Source organism: Populus alba, chromosome 12 (genome assembly GCF_005239225.2).
Source record: "Populus alba chromosome 12, ASM523922v2, whole genome shotgun sequence".
NCBI lineage: Eukaryota > Viridiplantae > Streptophyta > Magnoliopsida > Malpighiales > Salicaceae > Populus > Populus alba.
Genome location: NC_133295.1, coordinates 12,723,760 through 12,745,726, shown reverse-complemented (window position 1 = coordinate 12,745,726; position 21,967 = coordinate 12,723,760). Strand labels below are relative to the sequence as shown.

The following is a 21,967-nucleotide window of genomic DNA, read 5'->3' as shown; positions in this document are numbered from 1 at the left end:
TTATATTTTTTTTGCCTCAGTCATGAAGGTCAAACACCATCTATAGTAGTGCTTCTTCCAACTAGTGGCCATGTGTAAAATAGGTATGACTCTAACAATGCATTAGTACCAAGCCCATGAAACTATATGGAGCTTAATTAATTACTTGAGTTCCTCTTCGAATCCTTGCCCACATAATATAAGACAATTAAAACTTGAAAACTAATCACAATTACGCTCAACAATTCAATTAAAATTGAAGCAAGTAGATTTGAGTGTTTCTTTTCCAAATCATGTAGGTGTGGACACGTTTCGCCTTCGCAATATATCTTTATCTCCCGCAGAAATATGTAAAAATAATTGCAAAATAGCATTAGAATCCAATGTTGAGCTCAGTTTTAGTTATCTTAACTGCACACAAAACTGTTTTCTTATTTTATGTTTCTTTTGGATGTTTGTTTTCTAGTTAGACGTACGACCCAAATGATATTTTATAAAATATTAATTTTTTTATTTATTATTTTTTATTTATTATTTTAAATTATTAATATATTACTACCAAAAATATATTTTTAATATATTTATGAAAAAAAAAAACACACACACAACCAAATATCAATCAAATAGCAGACGTATTGTATTAGATTCCAAAGCTAAAATTAAACAGGAAAAGGGCTAAAGCTTAGGAAGGCAACTGTCAGTCTGTTCAAAGCCTGACAGGTGAAGTCATTTACACTCTGATACATCTCCCATGTTTTTGATAAAATATAGCCATGAACGCATCCAGAAAAAACAACTAAGCTCAAGTTCTACAAAAAGTGAATATTGTTAAGCACTCTCTGCCCTCTGATCTCATCTTTCAGTTCTCACGCCTCGATTGCCTCCTACGAGCAGGAGCAGCAGCTTCATTCTCGCCCTCAGTCTCTTCTTTCTTCTCATCGCTGCTGCTGCTTCCTTCCTTGTTGGATGTCTCCGCAACTGGCTCGGGTTTCTTCTCCACCTTAGCCTACAAACACATTGACATAAGCATCAGTCTCCGATCAATCTCTGGAGAAAGAAGCGGCTAAAGTGAGAAAAATAAGAGGGTTGACTGAGGTTTCAGGACTCACCTTCTTTCCACCAAAAATTATCCTGACGAAAAGTGTAAGGATCACCACCACAACGGAGACAAGGACACCAATTGTGATGTTCGGTTGCTTCTCTGCCTTCTCGATGAGTTCCTGCATGGAAATTGCATAATTGAGGACAAATTCACGAATGACCCACAAACTTTAGACAGCAAGTAACCAGGTTAAGTATTTAACTTACAATAATTTTGTTCCTTGTGCTTGCTTAGGAAAGAAAGCTCAGCAGCCTGGTATAGGAGTTCGAACACCTTCTTCTGCAGAATTAAAATTATGACTTAGATTATGATCCCAACATAGCAATCAATAAAAACTTAGCAAATAAAAACGCAAATAAAAAAAGGACTGCTCGGCGCATTACTGGAAGCCAGCAAGACCATCAGTGCCAGTAGCTGCTTCCTCAGCCTTCTGTTTCTCCTTCTCGGCATCAAACTTCGGCTTCCATGTTGTATCCCTAATTGAAGCTGCAGCCTTCTCATCCTTCGCCAAGCCTAATGATTATTGTCAAAACAAAAATGCCATTCCTGACATTGTTCCAGATTCTCCAATACCAATCAGCAGCAGATGGGACTTTCAAAGTCAGGCTGGTCAAGCTCAAAGGTAGTTGGGGGTTGAGAATATAATCCTGAGGCTTCCAAATACCCTTGTCAGTCTAGTTGGTATTTGTCATACAATAGAGTGCGAGGCATTGCCATATTTGCCCCCTTGTATGCTGGAGTTTCTCTTCATTGGTTTCCTTTCCGATTTCCACCAGCAACCAGGGGCTTCCCACACTTTGGGTTATCAGTCTTGGGTGCCTCCCACTTCACCATTCCTCCTCTTCATCCCAATCTTCTGGTTTTTGTAGCTTCATGAATCTATCAAATCTGCCTCAGGCTGCAATCGATCCAACAACCCTTCCAGGTGGTTGCACAGCATCTCATCAATCATACAAATTCAAACGAGGGTTGCATCCTCGTCCCAGTCCTTCTGGGCTTCGCTGCCCTCAAGGCATCAGGAATTTTTTGCCTGCTTTCAATCCCCCCAATCCTCAGGTTTTCACGTATCATCTGGATCAGGATGTCTTGGCGAGGGACAAGTGGGAGAGAGGCTCAAAATCTATCTTCAAGATCGCGAGGAAGTCTCGCCTTCCTTCCTCTCCTCTCCATCAACCAGAAACTATTTTCAAAACCTCATTCGGTCCCAAGATTCCCAAGCCCCTGGCTGTTACACCCCTGTATGAGCTACTTGACTCCGTGCTGGAACACGAACGGCCGCGACACCTTGGCGACGTCCGATTGCCCATGCTTTCAAGCATTACCCCACATTTTTGAGGGTTCTCTCTCACTGCTTCTCATTAGGATAAACAATGAACCTGTTTGAAATCCCACCGGTACTACATTTGTCAGGTATACCGCAACACTAAGGTCGACATAAGGCCAGACTCATCTTGATCAACCGCCCTTGTTGGGCCACCCCCACCTTGTGTCTGCTCGGAACGATATTGGTTCACATACGCACCACCACCATTCAAAGCCCACTCTGATCACGGCGAGTCTCAAAATATCCTCGCCGGAAGAGCGCACAATTCCATCCTCTAAGCTAACCGGGTCTCATCCGCGTTCCTCTCATCCGAATGGCAATACTTCTTAGCCGGGCTCACTCACCAAGAAGCTCCTATAATGCATTCATGTCCCTCCTCACTCTTTTTCACGCATCTCCCCTAAAAACCCAGACAGTGTAACAACCAGCCAAAACAAATGGCTCTAGTCCGACTAAAGATTCATCTCTCAAAATAGTATCGAGCAAAAAACAGTTCATGCATCAACAGATTTTATTTTCCTTTTAACATATTACCAATATTAAACACCGTGCCTAAGAAAAGCAAAAAATCAAAGAAAGATAATTCGGTTAAAATAATTGAAATTTAATCTAGAAGCAGCTATTCATTATTATTCTAATTTATAATTCATCACCTAATAGAGGTATAGTACACACAAATGCGGTAAAAAAAGAAAAGAAAATCAGGCTTTCACACGCTCAATATAACTTACAAATTAAAAACAAAATTTAAAAAAACAATCCACAATAACACACAATAAAATAAAACGAAAGAAATCTTCAAATTACACTTCAGATCAAAATAAACTTAAAAAAGGTAAATCACTTAGTTTTTTTACCTTGTAGTCTTTCTTCTTTTCTCTGAAAAATACCATCTTCCACTGAACGTACTCGCAAACGTCTCATAGAAAGATCTACACAAAATGAATTCAAAAAAAAAATCATCAGATAAATCAAAAACAATGTACACAAGCTTGTTATTACCGTTACATTTAATGATTGGCAAAGCCAAGAGGAAATAAGTTGAGGCGATACCAGGAATAGCTATTCTATGCTACAGCTTCTAGAAGGGAGACACAGGTTAATGATTATTTACAGCTTGAGATAGAGAGGGTGAGATCATAGGCAGGATATTTTTGACACGTATTCAGCTCCGTCCATGCTAAACACAAGAAGCTGATTTGAAAGAAACGAAGCTAACAAAACAACAAGGTTGCGCTCATCGGAGGAGTGATATCGATTTCGCTTCTCTCTCCTCTCATTTTCTCTCTTCGTCCTCATCTAAGAAACCTAAAATCTAATGGATTATTACGATTCCTCCGAGTCTACACTAGATCAACTGAGAGAGAGACGAGTTGCTGCGATCAGGATGGACTTTGTTTATGCTACTATGAGAGATGGGTGAATAGAAATATAGTGTGGAGATTTTGGATCTGAGATGCTCGTTTATTCCTCTTGGGTTTAGCCAATGAAAGTAGCGCACACGTGTTAAATTCGACCAATGATTTCGCCAAGTGTACACCAATTACCATGCAATTTTGCACTGTATTGACGAGCCTATTTCTGGCAATATGGAAAAGCGAGAAATCGGTGTTTTTCAGAGATGGGGGCTTGACTTTGTTTCAAATACAATTCTGACGTGGGCCTAGCCGCATATGTTGGCGATATTTGGCTCATTCTCTTACAAATCGCGCGCCCTCAATTATTGTTACAATCTACACATTGTGGATGCAGAAGCCATTTCCATTTCTGCTGCTCTATCTAAATTATTGCCACAGTGAAAATAAATTTGAAAACGCTCCGAGACTAGTTCTTGGAGCAGGACCATTATCACCGCCAAAGGAAGAACTATTCATAAGAAAATTCCTGGTTCGAGCTTAACTGTTCTTTAATGTAAAAGAGATTAATGTCATTAAAAGCATACGGCAATAACTACAGGTTAGCTTAGGAAGCTCTAGAACAGGCAGTTGAGAGATTTTCCAAAGAAAAAGTTTCTTATGAATTCTTCGATGGAGACCATGGAGTGCTGGTCAGAGGAAATGCATAGGCACGTATTTTATACACGAAGTGGAGCTGTCCTAACTTGCCATTTTATTTTATAATCTTATCCATTGTAGAGCATAGGCAAATTGAGAGGTCTTCAGAAAATCTGCATGTAAATTCCCAATGAAGGTAGAATGGGGGAAGAAAAGAGTTTGTTTAGATAGACGGGTTTTTTTAGATCTCCTTCCCGTGATACGGAAGAGAAATATTAGTTCAGGTGCTGTACTCTTAATTTAGCGCGATCAAGAAAGGACAATCACGCAAATTTCAATGTGGTAACGGCACACGAACCTTGGCTTCTGACATGTTGGCCTCGTAACGTTTGTTTCAAAAATTCATTAATCAAGTGAGTTTTCGAGAAATAACCATCCAAGAAACGTATCACACAGCATCAGCGCGCTCAAGTGGTAAAGAACAGTTTGACCACCAATAAATGGCTTACAAGAACAGTATCCGGTAGGTACTAGATTAGGGAAAAACAATTGCTGGCTCAAGAAAACAAATATAGGCTGAAACTTCTTCGAGTTTGAAACGGCGAGAGCTAAAGTCTAAGCTACTGACGGATCCCATTCAAAGTTGATGCGATGATTAGCGTGAGTGATGAGAATTTCTGGTTTTGTTAATGGATCATAAGGAGGTTAGGGACAATCTCACGAATGTAATTGTGAAAAAAGTTAAAAGGGGTACCTGGCGCAGGGATTATTAATATCCACAGCAATGTCTGTGATTTTGTTCATACTAGATTTGCACTTTTCTAGATTGTGCTGACAAAAGTGATAGCTTAAACAAATTTCTTTAACATGGTTAAATTTCATGGGATTTCTGAATTATTAGCAGCACCGCGAGTGACCCTTTCGTTTTCGTTGGGACAAGTCATTTCTACTTGCATTTACCTAAAGATGGTTCATCGAATTCTTTATATCAGCGCCGGTGTTGACCGGCCAGAGCCTTGCAGTTGTAAAAAGCAATTCATAAGACACTAGTATGAATTGGTGAAATATAAATGTTCCCTTAAAAAATGTCAAAAAGGAATTATATATAATGGGATGAGGAATAGGTAAGAACATTCGATTAGCATAATGATTACCTAGGATTACTTGAGTAGTTGCATGGCAAAATGACCCTTTGGGAGAGCTGTAAGCATTGCGCACAATAACTAAACTGAGCACAAGATGAGATATCAGTCAGCCGCCGTGTGGTAGATGTAGGTGTCATGAGCTCTGTGGCGAAGACGCTATATAAGAAGAGACCGCGCACAGTATATACCCCATCTAATTAGTAGTATTGGAAATTAAGTTTGAGTTGATCTCTAACGCTTAAAAACGTTTGTTGTAGACCAATTTGTAGTGAGGTGACGGATAGTTAGACCAATCAATAAAAACTAAATTTACTTTATGGAATTTTCATAAATTCCTCCCGAGAGCTAAGAGATTCGGCTGTCCCGAGAGGAATTTTGCCCTAAGGAAGACTTTATGTTTTGAGAAGTGCAGGCTCTTTATATCTCTGCTCTTTCCCTTTATGGCTCTGAAGTCTGCAGAATTTCTTATGGAGACAAGTTGAAATAATTTCGAGTATAGCATACAGTTAAATTTATTTGAATGATGACATGCATTGGCTCACTGGGACTAAGCTTTCTTATCTCTCCTTGAAAGCTTCTCCAAACATTTGATTGAATTCCATTTGAAATTCATCCTTCTTCATTGGCTATACTAAAATTATGAACCTTCAAGGAGTCCTACTATAGACTGGTTTGCCTGCACTTGCTTGTGTAAAATTCTGTTTCGGATCTTGTATAAACCAATACATATACACGTCTCAAGTCATAATCAAATCTTAGTTAGTACCAGAAGCAAACAGAGATATGCATTTTACTGTCCCATGATTTTGTACGGCTTGGGTTTTTCTTTCGAAAACTGCTGCAATAGAACAATCATGTGATGCCAACTTTTTTGGAGATAATATATGGATATTGGATATTAAATATGGACTCAATCCATACTTTAAAGGTCAAGTGAAAGTGAAGGATTAATGGGGATTGATTCTACCTTGATGGATACTAAACTTCATTCTTTAATAAGACAGTATTTGCTGTGAAATCTGGAAACAACAAAGGGCCACTAGAAACCTAACCCTATGGATTTCTAGACTTGGAATCCACAGTTGAAAGATAAATGGAATCTAGCCCTGAAATGCGCATTATCATGATTTGGAGAACATCATGGAAATCCATTCTGGTTTTAAATTGACTTGCTCAAGCATCTGATCTTCCCATAGCCTAATGGAATCTGTCCAGCAGTCCCCGAACCAAACTATGAATGGAGCATAAACATTGATAGGAATGGGGCAAACAAATGTGATGATGCCTACAAATTCTTCCTTGCTTACATAATCTAGGTGCTGAAATATAAAGTAATATATATATCGCACCAGCCTAGCTGTGCTAAAAGATAATAAGAACACTCACATTTTGAAATCTTAAATCCCATCTCCTTTATCCTTCAAAAATGGAAGAGCTACTATGTGTGACTAGCAAAGCACTGAAACAAACCTTTTCTTTTAAAACTTAGAAGATTTATATTCCAGGCTAAAGGTAATAAAGAACTTGAGTCTTGAATCTCACGTCAATTTATATTCCAGGCTTTTGTTCTTCGTTCTCTCTTTCGTCGACCTGTGAAAATGGACGCCTGATACCAGTCTCATAGAGTCAATTGCCTTGTCCCGGGGATAAGCCGTTTCATGCCACCGATGGTATGCTCTCAAAACTGATGCTCAGATCATTAATCATCACTGCATAAAACGGGTTATTACAATATCCATTCAGTGAAATATCGATGTCTGCGAACTAGGCATATATATGATCTCTAATTGCATTTAATTAGATAAAAAAAGGGATTGTTTTTTTTATTTTAATTTTTATTATATTAACATAAGTATTCGAATTAACTTACATGTATCTTAACTATTTTACGAACCCTTTAAAATTAATAATCATATAAATTTTTAATAACCTTAAGATTTATGAAATTTAATAGAGTTAGAAAACAAATCTAAAATCTGATCAATTAATTTAAACCTGTTCATTTCTTCTTTTAAGGATTAATTTGAAATTAGACAATGTGCGCCTTTGCCTTAGCTATACTCACTAATCATTGGCTTATCCTCCAAGAACAATAGTATGTGGGTTATCAGCAATTGGATGCAAGAGGTTAAATTGTTATAAATATGCTTCACATTTATTTGATGGGTTACGAAAGACATCTTCCTTTTAATTTAATATCTCCATTTATAAATTGTTTGGAATAATTTGATTTTGAATATGTTGAACTTCCTAACTTCATATTAAAAAATATCCACAACTCAAGTTTTTATCATATTCATACTCAAAAAATGAAATAGCTTATTTTAGGTATTTCATGTGAGACTGTTATCAAATAATATTCAACATATATATATATATTATATATATAATATAGTGTATTATGTTAATATTTATATAAATTATATTGTATTTCAAAAATATAAATATTCTATATATAAATTTATCAGATTTAATATATTCATATCTTATTCATTGTTAATGAAATACATACCAAATGCCAAATCCTTAGAAGGGAGGACAAAGATTTTCATCAATTTTCATTTTAGTCCCTAAAATCTTAAATATTTTATTTAGTTTTATTTTGTAGAAGGATATGGGTAATAAATTGTTTTGAAATTAATGTTCCTGTATAAATCAAATCAGTTATGTGTTAAGCAAATCACTCAATTTTGTAAATCGCATTCAGGCAATTCACTCCAGGAAAATTAACATTGGACTAATTAATGAAAGAAAATTATTTGGCCAAGTATTATGTGGAAAAAAAAAATAGAAGAATGCTCAATTATAATCCCTCACCAGGTCTTCCGATAAAGAGAGAAGAAATAAAAACTTCCTGATATTTTAATTGTAGAAAAATAAAGTATCCTACAAACAGATCAAGAAGCGCATCTAGTGTAGTGGTATCATAGTACCCTCCCACGGTACTGACCGGGGTTCGATTCCCCGGATGCGCATTTTCCTTTACATTTCTCTCTTCTTTTTCGCACTCGTCTACATTCGTTATTTTGTGTAGCTACCCAACCCTATATAGCTTTCTTTATCCATAAGTCTATAGTCCCTTATCTCGTCATATACAGGCTTGGAACCCACTGGCAGTTGACACAGACTGATAAGACATGAGAATTGACATTACATTATTTCAATAACTTCTATTTACAATCACACTTGCTGATTAAGCAAGGAGGTCCTAGAGCCTCCCTCCTAAGCTAAAAAGGGGTTAATCCCAACTTTCCATAGAAGAAGAGATGCGTACTCCATAGCAGCTCAAAGCTGTAGTTTAGGATCGACCCCTACATCTTTAAGTGTCTCAGCACGAGGCTTGTGTGCGAAAACATCTTTACGAACAGGATCGGGCAAATACTCAAGTCCATTATGATCAAACTCTTGAACATGTGCTACTTTCCTGAAAAATGATTTCTTTATGAACTTATCAGCTTCCTCCACCACTTTATCTGGATCAACCACTTCAGGTATGGTCTCTCTAGTCTTCTTCCTTACGCGAACATTAGGTGCATACAGTACTTGTTGCTTGGCAGTGTAGAGACCAAGTGATATTGATACAGCTATCATCCCTATTGCCACATAAACTGGCACAAAGTCACCTCTCACCTTCTTGCCATGCTTGCTTTCTTGATGATAGTGATGTCCAAACTGATCAGCTGTTGGCAAGTATGATTTCAGTTTTGGCGGGGTTGAGGTTGCATATGTTGCTGTTCCACTTAAGCGACTAGCTATTGATTTCCAATAACCCTGCAAACCACAGGAACAAATTTAGTCAGGGACTAAGCACACATGTAAAGTACACGTAAACGAGATAAAGATTGCGATAAAAATGATAATTCACCCACCATTGATCTAAAAGCCATGTTATTGTTGGGTGGGATTCTTGAAGAGGGAAACACAAAGATCAGGTAAATATTTCAAGATTCTTGGCTTTGCTTTTGTTTGCTTGCTTGCTTGCTGAGGTAAAGGTTTCGGGTTCTTGAGGGTATAAAAAGGAGAGGGTGATTAGACGGAGAGAGTTCTAGAGCCACGTAGCAGAGTGTGGAACCTGCAGGGACAGTTGTTGAAGTGTTAGAGTAGACAGCATTAACTAGAAGGCTCAGGAAGTGGCACGTCATGTCCTGCTACAGTACCAGGTAAATTTAAAGGCAGGCTTGTGGTAATAACATGACATTTTCTTGTTCAAGGAAAGGAAAACTGGGCTGGCCTTTTTAGCGGGGACCAAAGCTCAACTCTACTATTGTTTCCTGATAAACATTAATCGTCATAACTCTTAAAAGAAGTTTTTGTGATCAGATTGCAAAGGATATGGATATGCTCTACAATATCCAGATCCAGCAATTTAATGAATAAATTTTCTCACTGGGACCAAATACATGCAAACCGTTCATAGGATGCTAATGCAAGCCATCCACTCCAACAAATGCATTTTCTTTTTTTCGAAAGAATTGGAATTGCAGGAGATTGGAGTTGGAAACCTCTAGAAACGAAACGACTCCTTCCTTCAGCTGACAAAAGTAACCTAATAGACTAACGCACCAAAATCAGACCAGAAACAAGGCAAGGAGCATAGCAACATTCTGAAACTAGCCCAATAGAATTAGAAACCTAAGAACAAACTAATATTTCACAATGAAATTAATATTAGCTATCTCATTAAGTAACCTCATCTACATACCATTGCATTCATCACTAACTAGGGTGAAATTTACAACGAGTACAAAACTTTCGCCTCGAGCTTTGGTAAGATAAAGAGGAAAAAAAAGTTTGTAAAAAAGATTGAAAACAAGTGCCTAAATCTACAGAAAGGTAAAGGAAAATGCATCTAAGCTGCTGAGGCGCTATTCCCACAGATTTTAGTGTCTCTGCTTTGCAAATGGGATTAGGCATGTACTGAATACCAATCTTAAACTCCTGAATGTGAGCTGCCTTACTTAGAAGGATTTCTCAATGAATTTCTTGCCCTCGTCAACCACTTTATCTGGAACCACTACTTCAGGAATTGTTTCCCTTAACTTCTTATTGAAACGAACATTTGGTGCATACAGCAGCTGCTGTATTGTGGAGGCTAACCCAGTGAGATTTGTAAAATTATTAACCCCGGTGCTCCATACACCAGCGTGAAATCAGCCTTCACCAACATCTTCCTCCCCTCTTCAACTAGATCAAGATAGCCAAAATCAACTGCTGGTCCTGCATACACCTGCCTTTCTGGCGAGGTTGATGTTGCATGTGCATTTCCTCTTAACCACTTGGCATCCATTTCCAGTAACCCTGCAGAATGTAGCAATCAAGTCAGGAAATAACTTTAAGAAATGAACAGATAACTAGCAATCACTTACAGTTGATCTAAAAGCCATGATTAGCTTGTAAGGAGAGCTAGATGTGTTGTGAAGAGTTCTACTTATTTCATAGAACCTAGACAGGGTTCTTGGCCATGCTTGGTAGTTGTTCTAAGATTCCTGTTGGCATATATAGACAGGAGGCTAGAAGAGTTTCTGGAACCATGTTACACTACGTAGAAGCTGAACCGATAGTTATCCTAATTGCATAGTGCCTTACAAAGTGGCAGCTCATGTTCCCGCTTGGAGCTGAGGTGTATGGTTTCAGCTTTCAATTTCAAGCCTTGGTGAGGTATGTCGATTCTTCAGGTTCCAGTACAAGTTTCCAAACAGTCAAGTTGTTTTCCTGAAGATACGCACAGTATTGGTTAGCTGCTCCTACTACTAGCACATTTATAGACCTTATCAGCACATCAAGTGAGGAGCATACAGCCAATGACCAAGGGTTTTTATAATTCATTTCAGAGTCATGTCAATCGGTTTATATCGCCACGAGGACAAAGTCCATTTCTCAATACCCAATCAGGAAAAAGCTTCAAAAATTTACATTAGAGCTTTTGAATCATTCTACTTTTGTATTCTAGGTACTAGCAGGGCGTAATCAGTCATAACAGGGTACCTGAAGATGAGCAACGCGCTATGGCAACTTGGCAAGTTTCCGGAGGGAATCTGAAGCTCTTTATTTTCTTTAGTAATTGAACATATCAAGTAAACACGAAATCATATTCATACTGCAGATTGCCTTCTGAACAATCAATGTACAGATCTCTGCTATGCCGCACAATATACACCCATTCTTGCCACAAGATTGGTTGCCTTTTATGATGTGTGGTCAGTTGGCATTGAGATAAGTGGTTGCTTGGACAGTAGCTAATGTCTTGAAAAAATTGGCTTTCCACTGTTGATGGAAGAAGTTTGAAAGTTCGCAACTTGCATTTTCACTACAGCTGTCTTTCTTTTACAAGGTGACTGTACCGAGTAACGCCGCCGATAATTGCATATGTATGTTTTGATTAGAAAAGTCATCCAATTGTAAGAGCACCCACATATTTGTTCCCATTCAAGAATTTCTAACTTAACAGCCAGCTGTCTCCGTGTATCACAAGCTGATGGTCATTTTTGCAGATATAAAATTCCCTTCCAATATAGCTAATGCAGATGTTGCAAATACGTGTTCGAATTCTGAAAGTTCAGGCATCTAGCTCAGTTCACTTTGATGTTCTCTTATTCCATTTAAAACCAAATATATCTTATCACTTTCAGAATGCAAGCTATCCCCTGCGATAAACTCATGTGCAACCCCATCCAATTGAATCAAGCTAAAACCAGCAATCTTCGTTACCACCCTATTACTGCTCAATGATCTCCTGATATTCATTACATCTTCCCATCGTTCTGCATTAGCATAAACATTAGCCAAAATTGAATAAACCCCACCATCATCGGGTTTCAACTCCATCAAGTGCTTTGCTGCTTTCTCTGCAATCTCAACATCCCCATGAATTCGACATCCTCCCAGCAAACCACTCCACACAGACATATCACCTCCTCTGGGCATATCCTTTATCATTTCCATCACTTTTTTAATCAACCCAGCCCGCCCAAGCAAATCAGCCATACACCCGTAATGCTTTGGCTCTCGAGGGACTCCATAAACAGATTCCATCTCATCAAAAAGCTTCCTTGCTTCATCTACTAGACCACTATGACTGCACCCTACCAAAACTCCTAAAATGCTAATCCCATCTGGTTTTACCCCAGCCTCTATCATTCGCGAGAAGTACTCCAACAATAACTCACCATACCCATGCATTGCAAGGCCAACAAGCATTGCATTCCAAGTGAACAGATTTTTGTCTGAACTCGATTCAAATATCTTTAGAGCAATGTCAACGCACCCGCATTTTGCATAGAAATCAACCAACCCAGTTGACAAAAAGGAATCCACTTTCATCGCATTCCTTTCAATATAATCATGAATTTTCTTACCCTTTTCAAGTTCTCCTAGCTGTGCACAAGCAGAAAGCGTTGAGACCAATGCAACATTATCAGGCCTCATCTCTAAATCCACCATAAAATCAAACAATTCAATAGCCTCCTCACAATAATCTCCTTTTGCACACCCAGCTATAATCGTATTCCAAGAAACAGAATCCCTCACAGGCATTAAATCAAACAACTCCCTAGCTTTCACAACATCACCAGCCTTAACTAACCCATCAATCAACACATTATAAGAAACCACATCTCGTTGAGGACTTTCATCGAAGACCTTGTAAGCATCATTACACATATCAGAAACCATATAACCATGAATAAGAGAATTCATAACATATAAATCCGACAAGAACCCAAATTTCAGAACTTGACAATGAAGACAACGCGCTAAAAAACCCCGCCAAGCTGCGCGCAGGCTTTGAGGGTAGAAGGGAAGGAATGAGAATCAAGAGGGACAGAAAGACGGCGCATTTGAGTAAAGAAATGGAGGGCAGGGATAGGGAAAGAGAGGAGAGTGTGGACTCTTATGATAGTATTGTAACAAAATGTAGATGGGTTTTGTATAGAATTGAATATAGATTTTGCGTAGTGTGGTAGAGAAGTGGAGGATTTGGCCTTGGCTTTGGCTTTGGTGGTGAGAGTGTAGAGGAATTTGGTTAAAAGGGAAGGAGAGGAGTGGAAAGAAAGCGGTGTGTTTGTGATGGTGTAAGCATGGAGTTGGTGGAGCTGTGAGATTGTTTTGCATTGTTTGATTAATTTGATGATTATTGAGTGATAATTTTGTGGTGTTATGTGATTGCTGCTGCTGCTGATTAACATCCAGTTTTTAGAGTGTGTTGAGAAGTGGTTTCTTCTTTCTCTTCAGTTTTTACACGCAAAAACTCGGCAAATTAGGCTACGCCCGATGGTTTGGCGATCCGCATGCATGATCGTGGTTTAAAAAGCTAGAAAAGCAAAAAGAACGTGAACGGCAGGATTCGAACCTGCGCGGGCAGAGCCCACATGATTTCTAGTCATGCCCGATAACCACTCCGGCACGTCCACCTTTTTGTACTAGCTTTGAAATTACAATATATAGTTTATATATATTTCTCAGAATCCAAAGTTAAAATGGGCTTTGGGAGGAATAAGGAAGGCCTAGGTGGACAGGATACTGTTAGAAAGCAAATACTTTCTGGGCTTGATTTCGCCAGTCCCTTGTAACACTTTCCATTTTGGGGGTGGTCCAGGAAAAAAAGCATAGAGCGACCATAGTCTATCACCATTTATGGTTTGTTGCTGCATATGCGAGCACGTAAAAGGTGAGTCGACAATTATAGTTTCTAGATGTCTACCTGTTAGGTCCTCTAAAGAGGAGAAATTTGTGTCCAGCTCGTGTCTATGTCGACAGGTCCCATCAAGATCTAATCGATACAGTAGGCTCACTGTTATTTACATATATGCAGCAGAAATCTTTCCATTTCAGTATTATCATAATATTTTCTCATTTGTCTGCACTGCAAGTCACAAGTTGAAAGGGGAAAATGAAGGTGTAAGTTGCAGAAAAGGCCATCTTACTTGTACATAAAAAGAAGAACTTATCCATGCTCTCCACTATCCAAGGCTGCTGTCGATTGTTTGGAAGGGGCAAAGAGAAGAAACATATGTCCTCACTCAGTACCACTTCTCATCAATAATAGCTTTTGTCTTTTTTGACTATTCTCCATGCACAGTCTTTCCACATTTAGCTTCAAAGCTTCTCCAACTGGACACGGATTAGTGCCGTTTGACGCACAGATTCTCACATCCAAATACAAAAGTGGGGTAATAAGTGGACGGTGCAAAGCCCTTCTTCCTTGTAAAAAGCAGAGGTATATTATCTATTTTGTTGCCATGAACAACTTTAACTACCTTTCAATTGTTTACAATTTTCTTTCTTCGTTGATGGGTTAGCCCTACACCTGTCTTCTAACTTTTTCTCTGGCACTCTTCAATTTATTATCCATCTCTCTGTCTTTTCTCCACTTGGAATCCCTCGCCCAATTGAAAGAGCAGTGTAATCTACATAAAAGAAGAATAATCACATGGTCCTTAGTGGGATAAGCATGTCTCATTTACATAATGATGCCTCGTGGGGCCAGTTTTTCAAGTTTTAATTTTCTTTGTTGATCTGTTCTCTTTGGTTTTGTGTTCGGAAATTTAGGTAAAGCATGGATTAAAGAAAGATTTAAGTGTGTTTACTTTCACTGTTGTTTCTCGGGTCCAAGAGGCTTATATACTGGGAATGTTAGCTACACTGAACCAAGGCAAAATCCAAAGTCCTCGGGTTTCTTTCTGTCTGAACTAATTGCTCTCGATCCAGCACCAGACCATGCCAAGAAAGAAGAGGAAGAAGATGGTGCCAAGAATCCCAGGTGTTGGATAATGTAACTACCCTCTTCTTCCTTCACTGGATGCAAGGGGACACAAGGCAAGTCATCGAGGCAAAGGGAAGGTCATGCCTTTCTTCTGGGTTTTCTTAGTTCTTCTGTGTTCATGCCATCCCTGGCATAAACTGCTTATCTTTTCAACCTAGATTCCTGTACTGGTAGGTTAAATCTGTGCCAAGCTCTACTTTTTATTGTAAAATGTGACTCCTTCCATGATGTTAGTATGAGTTTTCTTCGTACTTGATGCTATTATTAGTTTCTTTCCGCTTTAATCAGATGCACAGAATCTTTTGAGTTCTGTAGATTTACCACAGATTCCCGTCTTGTTCAATAACAAGAATCTCCAGCTCTGACCATAGCGAACATGGCGACAGAGTAAATCCCTGCGAATCCATCGAGACATGAAAATACTCCCCTCTTTTGATTTCCTGTAATTCAAACTTCGCTGGTTCACACACAGACAAGAAGCACAAAATGGGCATGGAATTAAAGGGCATGTTAAGAAACGAACAGCTCAGTCCTCGGGCATCAATAATCAGCCTGCAAACTCAATAACACAAGGTCGTCACCAGTACCGGATCACCTGTCCTAACAGGGACACATTGGTCAAGCCATGTAGTAGAAACTACATCATTGGCCATGGTGCACATTGAGTTAGATGAATCCTTTTTTTAATATAAAAAGAAAAATCCAAGAATTACTTTCATGTTTTCTAAAAAAAAACAATAACAATCATGAGCATTGAATATATTATTATATATTAGACAATTTTTTTTAAAAAAAAATATTAAAATGATGATATGTTGAATTTATTTTTAGTCATATTCTTATAAAAAAAAATCAGAATAAATTATGATGATTAATTTATAATTAACATATTATTAAAAATAAAATTAAAAAAAAAAAAAAAAAACTATCAAAATTAATTCAGACTAATCTATCAAACTCTTGGATCATTAGTATAATTTCATAAAAAACAAATCATAAAAAATTATGAAACTCAATTTTCAATCAACTCAATATTAAAGGATGAAATAAAAAAACAAATTAATTAAAAAAGATTAAAAAAAAAAAAATCAAGGTCAACTTAAGCTAACTTGTTAAACTTGCGATGTAACATCCCACATCAAGAGAAAAAACATCCAGAGTCCAGATGCGTTTTTGAGGCCTATAGGCTACCAAAATAAAATCATGAGGTGTGAAAGTCAAGTTGGGCTTGAACCATGACATATAATATTTTACAAGGGAAAATGGACCGAAGTTTTACAAAAAAAAAAAAAAAAAAACAATTAGAAAAAACAACCACTAAAAGGACCTGAATGAACCTCATTTAGCTTGCTTATACTTGTGATGTGGATTATAATATCAGGATAAATTAATTGAAAGTAATTCAAAAAAATTACAACTCCGGGCTTTTAATAAATTTAATATTAAAAAATAAAATAAAAAGGAAAAAAAATTAAATTCTTGAGATTACCATACAACCCAACATAAAACAAAATAAAAAAAAAATTATAAATCAGAATTCTCAAATCAACCTAAAAGTAAATTGAAAAAAAAAACACTAATGATGACCAAGACATACCGTGTTTTGTTAAAAAAAATAATTCTTCTATACAGATGGCTAGATAAGCCAAGTACTGCTTAAGGTTGCATAATGTTTAGCCAACCGTCCTGTAACACAAACGATTCATGATCATAGCTCACGAATACAACAGGACAGAGCGCAGCACTAGTGCAAACAATGTTGATTGTAATCTTGGAGACAGGACATGATTTGTGCATGAATCTGGAGTAAAAAATTACATTAACTTGCTGTTGTATGCCATGGCATACAGCATGGTCAGCTCAATATCATCCACTCCCATCTACTTTTGGCTGCGCAGTAGTATCATGTCATTTCCATTAATTCCTAAAGTTTTAAGAAATTATGTAAAAAACAATGTTTATGCAATGAAATATGATGTGCAAAGTTTTCTGGTGTTCGACAAAATAATAACAAGCGTATTGTAATCGTCAGCTAAATACAAATAACAAGGTAAAACCACAATAACGCTTGTCTATTGTGGTATTACCTTGCAGCCAGATACAAAGAAATCAAGTAAAAGTTGTTCGTCAACACTTGCCAAAAAATAATCATCTGGGAAAAACTCCCAGTGACAAAACTATGAGCCCCGAATCCTGAAGGGGATTACTGCCTATTGTATAATTCAGCAAATTGAATCACCTACTTGACTAGTAATCTTATTCTTAATTTTCGTTATCAAAAGCATTGATGAACCATATACGTTATTCCAGATCTGGCATCAGTTTAGTTGCCAGACTGTATGACAGTTGCAACCCCTAATCAAGATCTAGGCTCTTTTTCATAGCCTCGTAAACCATATACGTTATGCTTACTGCTGGCACAACCTTCAGAAGATTTGGAAAAATTCCTTTGTAAAAACCACTATAACCTTCATTCTGAAATGTCCTCCAAAACACATCGAACATCCCTTTGTAAGGAGCAGCATTGTTAGGAGGTTGAGCTTGCATTCTGATAAGAAAAAACAGGAAGCGCTATAAATATTACATGATTTGAAGACTGGTTGAGATGGAAAGGCAGAATAGATGGAAAACTCCAGAGTGAAAAAGAGCGAGGGTAGCCTAGGACTTGCAAGAAATAAAATGTTACCTGGTTCTAATAACCTGCAAGGGGTAAACACATGTTGCTCCCAGGGAACCTGAGATTGTTCCGCAACACAATTGAACAAGGGGACCAGGTTCTGTAGAAAACACAAAGTTTTTCAGAACACAACTCCCGAGAAGTCAAGAAAGAAAAGGAAATTATCAAATGACAAAATAGACGAGAAAAATGTACCACTGTCATCCAGCATATATGTCTTCGACATATCTTTCAAAGTCTCATAGGCAGCAAGGTCAATGCCAGCATATGGGATAATGCCAAGAAGAGACGGCACGAGACCTTTATAAAATGCTCGAGGTCCCTCCTGAATCCATATATCCTTTGTCAGTGCTCCCAAATGTGGCGCTTTTCCACCTTCACAGACATAAGTTTGTAAACGAGTTTTCACAAGATCCAAAGGATAGATAGCAGTCTGTGCAACTGCACCTGCCATACCACCAGCTAAAAGTCTCCCACCAGGACCTATATCAACCTTGTCTCCCCCCTTAACTTCTCCAATTGCATTCTTTAACATTTCATAAGCATAAAACTTGATGGCACTTTCAGGTGCTACCTTTAAAACATTTAACCCGTTACCACGGAAAAAACCCAAGAAACCTTCTTCCTTCCATATCTTGTTAATAGCGGGCACCATACAAGCACGGGTAGTCTGAACTTGCAGGACAACCTTCAAGCGATCAAGAGGAGCAGTTGCACTACGAGAAGCAGCTCCAGCTATACCCCCTGCAATAAAATATTTACTCCTATGAACATGCTTGCTGATTCCTTCTGGAATAACAGCTTGCTCTCCAATATCGACATGGCATACCCTTTCCCAGTGATGGTAGATGTTTTCAATAGTAGCTTCATGAGGATAGAGTAAAAGAAAATCTCTCCATTCTTCAAAAGTTATAATTCCATTATTATCCTTATCAACATGCTCTACAAAACGGGCAAGCTCCTCCTCATCAATTTCAATCCCTGTAAACAAGAAACTGCTGGGGCTGATAAGATGAAAAAAAAGGGATAAAATTCAAGGCAACTGGGCTAGTGAATTCTTTGCTTGCACTGAAAGCTTGGGGAAAAAGAGCAAGAAAGAAAAATCTCACAATGCATAAACATTAATTTTCATCATAATTATCTGAACTCAAGAATTAAGAAACAATTACAAACAGCACGGTGAAATTGTGCAGCTGTACTTACACGCATAGGATAGGGGCAGATATGACATACCAAGTTCTATAACATTCCAAGACTAAAATCCTACAATGTTAAAAAATTCAAGGCAACTACTGAGGAAAACAAGGGATACTTGAAATCAAGAAGAACTCCAATTTGTAAAGCACCATAGCAACTTCTGCTTGATTAAGGAAGGTTCACCAAAGATTGACTTGTTCACAATCGATAACACCATTTTAACAAAAAAAACCAGATAATTTTTTGTGCTTCCAGCAAATTTCAGGCAAACTCATACAGGAATTAAGTGAAGTACCACCAAAGACATCTTTCCACTCCAAAGAACCACAGGGGCTGTGCCTCCGCAAGTTTTAAGCAAACAAATACAACATTTCCTAACTTATATCCCAATTCTTAAGCACTTCATGCCATACAAACATACCCTATAGCAACTACAATCTTCAAAAAAATCCACACATAAAGCTTCTCGATTGCTTCCATATATTTCCCTCAAATAACTAAAGCAGACATCTAGAAGCCACCAAACTGCTTAGAAAACAGTTTAACTCAGTCTAACAAATGATTGCAACATGACTCCAATTAATTATAGAGGTCAGGTCTATCATCCAGGACATAGATAAGAATCTAAAAAATGCAGCCTTAGAACTTGGCTGAAATCACCAAAAAGAGAGACAGAGAGAAAAAGACCCATTTTTTTGTCATCCAACCCCTAGAAAAAAATAAATCAGGTTAAAATTAAACAAAATTAATTCAGTTGACATCATGCTTCCAAATCTGTAGTAAACAGCTGAACCCCTAGTCCTCTAGCATGACCTCGACCAACTGTTCAGCATGATAGAATCCAAACTAGCAGAAGAATCAAAAGACCATTAAGTATCAGAATCTTCTTAGTAGATTAAAATACATTGCCAAATTCACCGAGCTTTAAAGAAGGAAATCCTTTAACTAACTACTAAGATTACAAATTTAGACTACTTGAAACACTGCAAGATCAACCATTGTCATCACTACCAATCATTATCCCCAAAAGCTACAAAAAAAAATCCCAAAAAATCTCAAAATCTAACACAAAAATAAAAAATCAACAAAATAAAAAACCCAATTCGGAAAGAACTCGAAAAAAACAAAATAAAAAGAAGTGAGAAAATGAAAATAAATACCAGCCTTAACAAGAGCATCCCATAACTCCTCAGGCAAAATGCAGCCATTATGTTCAACATCAATAGCTTGAAAGATCCTATACAACTCCATTTCTTTATCATCCATATACCTCCTAAAATCCTGATAATCAACCCTTCCATCACGATTTGCATCACAAACTTCCAACAACTCTTTGGCATATTTATACCCGGCAGGTATTTGGAGCCCCGACAAGCCGGCTTCAATCTGCGCATAATCTAAATAACCCAAATTAGCTGCATCAAAATAAATGAATAAAGTTCTAATTCTAACATCCCTCTCTTCTTTCGTTTCTCTCAATGCCAGTAGCACATGATCTATGGATACTGGGCCTGGTTTTTTAACCGGGTTGCAACAATCGGTTTGATTTGGGTTCCGATTCGGGTTTCTTTCCATCTTTGGCAAGGTAACGTGGTGGCGATGGTGGTGCTCAACCGCGCTACCCGCCCCGGACATGGTTTGGCATGTGTAGGAGATTGGATCACGAAAAAAGGTTTCTGCTTTTCTTGGGTTTTTTCCAAGGTTTGATTTTTTCTTTATTTATTTATGCTATAATGCTATAATAAATTTAATTGAATCTGGTTTTTTGGGGTTTAAAAATGGAAGGGTCAAATTGAAATGAGATTACGTTGTAATGAACACGGGGGGTTTTTCAAGTAAGAAATTTGGATGGGAGGGAAAGGAAAAGATCTAAACATATATATACTCTCACAGTTGAGTCTATTATACGATTGATTTCGTTTATCAATGAGTTCACATGTCTATGCGTCTATGCTGCGAGGGGGTTAAAATTTGTTTGAATTGAAAAAATGTCTGGAGAATTTTTTAGTATTAAATCTAAAATCACATTCATTTTGAATTTTTTTATTAAGATAAATTTTCATTGCAAAATAAAAATTAATATGTATATTTAATAAAATAAATTAAGAATTATATATATTTATAAATAATAACAAGTTTATGATCTGAAATCAAATATTAAATTGTGTGATTGAATGTTAAAAAAATCATAAAAGTTATAAAATTATGTTTAAAATATATTTAAAAAATGATTTGAAACAAATTTTCATGAGAGAAAAATTGTTGTTGTTATTATTATTATCATATTAAATACAGAATAATTGAAAAACATTTACTGTAATAAAAATAAATTTAATAATATTATTTAAAAACATATCATCGAATTAAAAAAATGGTTTTTTCGATGCCAGAAAAACCAAGGAAAAAAAACATAAAAGGGTAGGACTAGTGGTGCCACTGTAACAAGACGGACTCATGCAGCCTACCTTGTTTTGTTTTTTTTTAATAAAAAAACAAATGACATACCCAGTTAAAAATTAAACATAAAATCAATTTTGTTTTTTTATCAATCATCCTATTTTTCAAGCAATTTACATGAAAACACATGAGAAACATTTAACAAATCTTAATAAACTCAATTGATTCCTTAAAATAATAAAAAATAAGTTAACACAGAGAAATTAAGTTGAGATTATAAATTTTTTCAAGTCTGGATCTATTTTTTCTAGTAAGATAAGGACTAAAAACAATCATCATTAAATCAGAAAGAATATTTTAAAACCAAACTTCATCATTTTAGTTATTAGAAT

The 21,967-nt window shown here is 37.1% G+C and overlaps 3 protein-coding genes, 1 long non-coding RNA gene, 2 other non-coding genes and 1 pseudogene across 6 annotated transcripts; 2 read left to right on the top strand and 5 right to left on the bottom strand.

The window, feature by feature from the left end:
- Nucleotides 1–594: 594 nt before the first annotated feature.
- On the bottom strand, nucleotides 595–1,956 carry LOC118044835 (calnexin homolog; annotated as a pseudogene).
- A 6,492-nt stretch (nucleotides 1,957–8,448) lies between these two features.
- Nucleotides 8,449–8,519, top strand: TRNAG-CCC (transfer RNA glycine (anticodon CCC)). The gene has a single exon. It is a non-coding gene; the product is annotated as a tRNA-Gly (tRNA).
- A 156-nt stretch (nucleotides 8,520–8,675) lies between these two features.
- LOC118044867 (uncharacterized) lies at nucleotides 8,676–9,572 on the bottom strand. The gene is made up of 2 exons (XM_035053344.2): nucleotides 9,414–9,572; nucleotides 8,676–9,315 (listed from the first exon to the last, which is right to left on the bottom strand). The coding sequence occupies exons 1-2, from the start codon at nucleotides 9,429–9,431 to the stop codon at nucleotides 8,830–8,832; spliced, it is 504 nt and encodes a 167-aa protein (XP_034909235.1). The 5' UTR covers nucleotides 9,432–9,572; the 3' UTR covers nucleotides 8,676–8,829.
- Nucleotides 9,573–10,193: 621 nt separating this feature from the next.
- LOC118044866 (pentatricopeptide repeat-containing protein At5g61800) lies at nucleotides 10,194–13,823 on the bottom strand. The gene is given in 3 exon segments (XM_073403636.1): nucleotides 10,194–11,256; nucleotides 11,530–13,301; nucleotides 13,304–13,823. Coding segments are annotated over 2 exon segments (1,617 nt in total). The 5' UTR covers nucleotides 13,728–13,823; the 3' UTR covers nucleotides 10,194–11,256; nucleotides 11,530–12,108.
- A 47-nt stretch (nucleotides 13,824–13,870) lies between these two features.
- On the bottom strand, nucleotides 13,871–13,952 carry TRNAS-AGA (transfer RNA serine (anticodon AGA)). The gene has a single exon. It is a non-coding gene; the product is annotated as a tRNA-Ser (tRNA).
- A 262-nt stretch (nucleotides 13,953–14,214) lies between these two features.
- On the top strand, nucleotides 14,215–15,558 carry LOC118044868 (uncharacterized). The gene is made up of 2 exons (XR_004686863.2): nucleotides 14,215–14,758; nucleotides 15,091–15,558. It is a non-coding gene; the product is annotated as an uncharacterized lncRNA (long non-coding RNA).
- A 1,719-nt stretch (nucleotides 15,559–17,277) lies between these two features.
- LOC118044869 (calcium-dependent mitochondrial ATP-magnesium/phosphate carrier protein 2) lies at nucleotides 17,278–21,057 on the bottom strand. Its single transcript, XM_035053345.2, has 4 exons — nucleotides 20,339–21,057; nucleotides 18,177–18,962; nucleotides 17,991–18,081; nucleotides 17,278–17,852 (listed from the first exon to the last, which is right to left on the bottom strand). Exons 1-4 carry the CDS (start codon nucleotides 20,811–20,813, stop codon nucleotides 17,660–17,662), a joined length of 1,545 nt encoding a protein of 514 aa, XP_034909236.1. The 5' UTR covers nucleotides 20,814–21,057; the 3' UTR covers nucleotides 17,278–17,659.
- Between the last annotated feature and the right edge of the window lie 910 nt (nucleotides 21,058–21,967).